The 2,321-nt window shown below is 35.6% G+C and overlaps 1 protein-coding gene across 1 annotated transcript in view; it reads left to right on the top strand.

The window, feature by feature from the left end:
- Positions 1-259: 259 nt before the first annotated feature.
- The window catches only part of prkab1a (protein kinase, AMP-activated, beta 1 non-catalytic subunit, a), a gene marked incomplete in the record, with an annotated part of 9,878 nt that continues 7,816 nt past the window's right edge, over positions 260-2,321 (top strand). The window contains 3 exon segments of the mRNA XM_014002478.1: positions 260-367; positions 1,468-1,650; positions 1,788-1,957. Coding sequence (XP_013857932.1) covers positions 1,501-1,650; positions 1,788-1,957 — 320 coding nt within the window.

The raw sequence follows: 2,321 nt of genomic DNA, 5'->3' as shown, positions 1-2,321 counted from the left end.
AGACAGTATATATTTAAAATAAAAGAATGTAATGCACCTGATCTGCACTGCCATCTAGTGGTTAGTAAGTAAAAATACACCTCATGTTACAGAGATTACAAAGTAGGCAGTAAAACACTTTAACAAAATAAAAAATATATGTATAAAAATAAAACATAGGAGACACTTGTTTCGTGATAAGTAATGCAGATACGTTATAAAATGTCATGAAATTACTCAATTATAATGTTTTTGTTTGTTTGATACTGTGCGCATGCGCAGACAAAGGGGGCGGATGAATTTGGCTGCTGCCCAGTGTAATGTTTATGGCTCAAATATTAAAATGGAGTTGATGAAACCGGTGGAGGAGATAATAAACGTGTCTGAGGTAACAGTCATCGTTGCTGCTCTTATCCGTTATTTGCCATCACTCGTGTGTAAGAGCCAGCAGAGTTTATGACACATCCAACCAAGCTAGCGCTAACGCAAGTAGCTGGTTAGCCTGCATTTGGGATTATGTGCAGGTTTATGACGCGGCTAACGGTGTCTCACTAAGGTTGCCCTGCGCACTTTTTTAACTTGTATTGTATAAATCAACAATGTTTAACTGTGGCACTAGCTAACCTTTATCTGGCATGTTATTTATGGCCGAACGCCGTTTATCTAATAATTTAGAGTGGAAATTAAGGTACAACTTATTCATAAACTCACTGCAAAGACCAGCAATATTTTACATAATATTTATAAACTTTCACTGCTTTTATTTCTTAATCCATTCCCGTTGTCACATGTAAGGTTATAGAGATTCAAGCTGCTGAATCATTACTGATGCATTTTTTTTTATTTTTATTTTTATTTTTTACATTGTGTGAGTTTTTCTCTCATTCACAACCAGCTTCGTGCAAGTCCTGTTTTGCCCTTTCACTTATAAACACAATGGGTAATCCATTCTTGTAAAGTTAAGTGTTGGTCAAATGGCACCCAATGACCAAGCTTTGCTGTTATGAGAATTAGCACAATATGCTCAGTYTGGTATTTTGAACAAGGTTTGTGAGTATTTGGGCATTTATTTGTATGCTGTTGTAAAATATAKAATGCTACATTTGTTAAGATGTGAGTTATTCTTTACAGAAACTCATATAGTGTTACTCATTACCTTTCACAACTGCTCAGCAGTGATAGTTCTAACTTGTGTTRAGCAGTAAAAAGCACACTCATACCCTTGGTCTTCTGTAGAGATAAGATATCACGCTGAGAGAAATGTTTTTCTTTTGAGGATCATGTTAAACCTTAATAAAACACAGTAGTTAAACTCTTAAAACGAAAGTCGCACAATTAAGATTTTTTTCACACAAATTCTGCTCCTAAACATAATGGTCTTATCAGTTTTCTGCAGCTGATATCAATGATTAATAGCTTAAATAAAGCAAAAAAGTGTTTTTTTTTTTAGTTTGCTGTTGAAATAACTTGTCTTACTTCCACTTGCAGTGACCTTGAAACAGCCTTCAAGACGACAAAGCCATGGGGAATACAAGCAGTGAGAGGGCTGCAATGGGCCATGGGGAGAAGGCTCAGAGGAGAGACAGCCGGGGAATCAAAGAGGGAGAAAGGCCCAAAATTTTGATGGATAGCCCCGAGGATGCAGATATTTTTCATGGAGAAGACATGAAGGCATGTAATAAATCTATTTCAGTGGCACATATCTTGTTAGATTATTTTAAATACAGATTAAATTTCTGGAACCAAACATTTAACAAAAATAAAAGAGAAAAAAATAAATGTCTCATCAGGGTTCTTGTGTATTTTAGGCTCCTTTAGAGAAAGAGGAGTTTCTTGCATGGCAGCAGGACTTAGATGCGGAAGACAAAGGACCGACTTTAGATCGACCAACAGTCTTTCGGTGGACTGGTGATGGAAAAGAGGTCTACATCTCTGGATCTTTCAACAACTGGGCCAACAAAATCCCTCTTACAAGAAGGTGAGCACAAACGCACCAAAATGTGTTTCAGCAGTACACAGGTGTTAGAACCCTTTTTTGTCTTTAATTTATTAAAATATTAAGTCTATCTTTGGTTGATCAAATTTGAATTCAATTTATTAATTTGGGCTTTGTTTGATTCTTTTCACAAACAGTGACAGTCTTTTGTACCCATGTTATATGTAAATACAAATCACWGCATCATTTTATCATCTGTTTTTCACCAACACTTGCTTGTGCCAGAAGGAAAATGGGAAAAAACAAAAATATTCTCACTCCTGGTTGCTACTATTGCTTTAAAAATAATCCTATTGGAGTGCATTTAATTATAAAGGTTAAAATTCCAGTCTAAACTGACTTTAGT

The sequence above is a fragment of the Austrofundulus limnaeus genome, unplaced genomic scaffold (genome assembly GCF_001266775.1).
Source record: "Austrofundulus limnaeus strain Quisiro unplaced genomic scaffold, Austrofundulus_limnaeus-1.0 Scaffold13, whole genome shotgun sequence".
In the NCBI taxonomy this organism is placed as follows: domain Eukaryota; kingdom Metazoa; phylum Chordata; class Actinopteri; order Cyprinodontiformes; family Rivulidae; genus Austrofundulus; species Austrofundulus limnaeus.
This window is presented reverse-complemented; position numbering and strand designations above follow the sequence as displayed.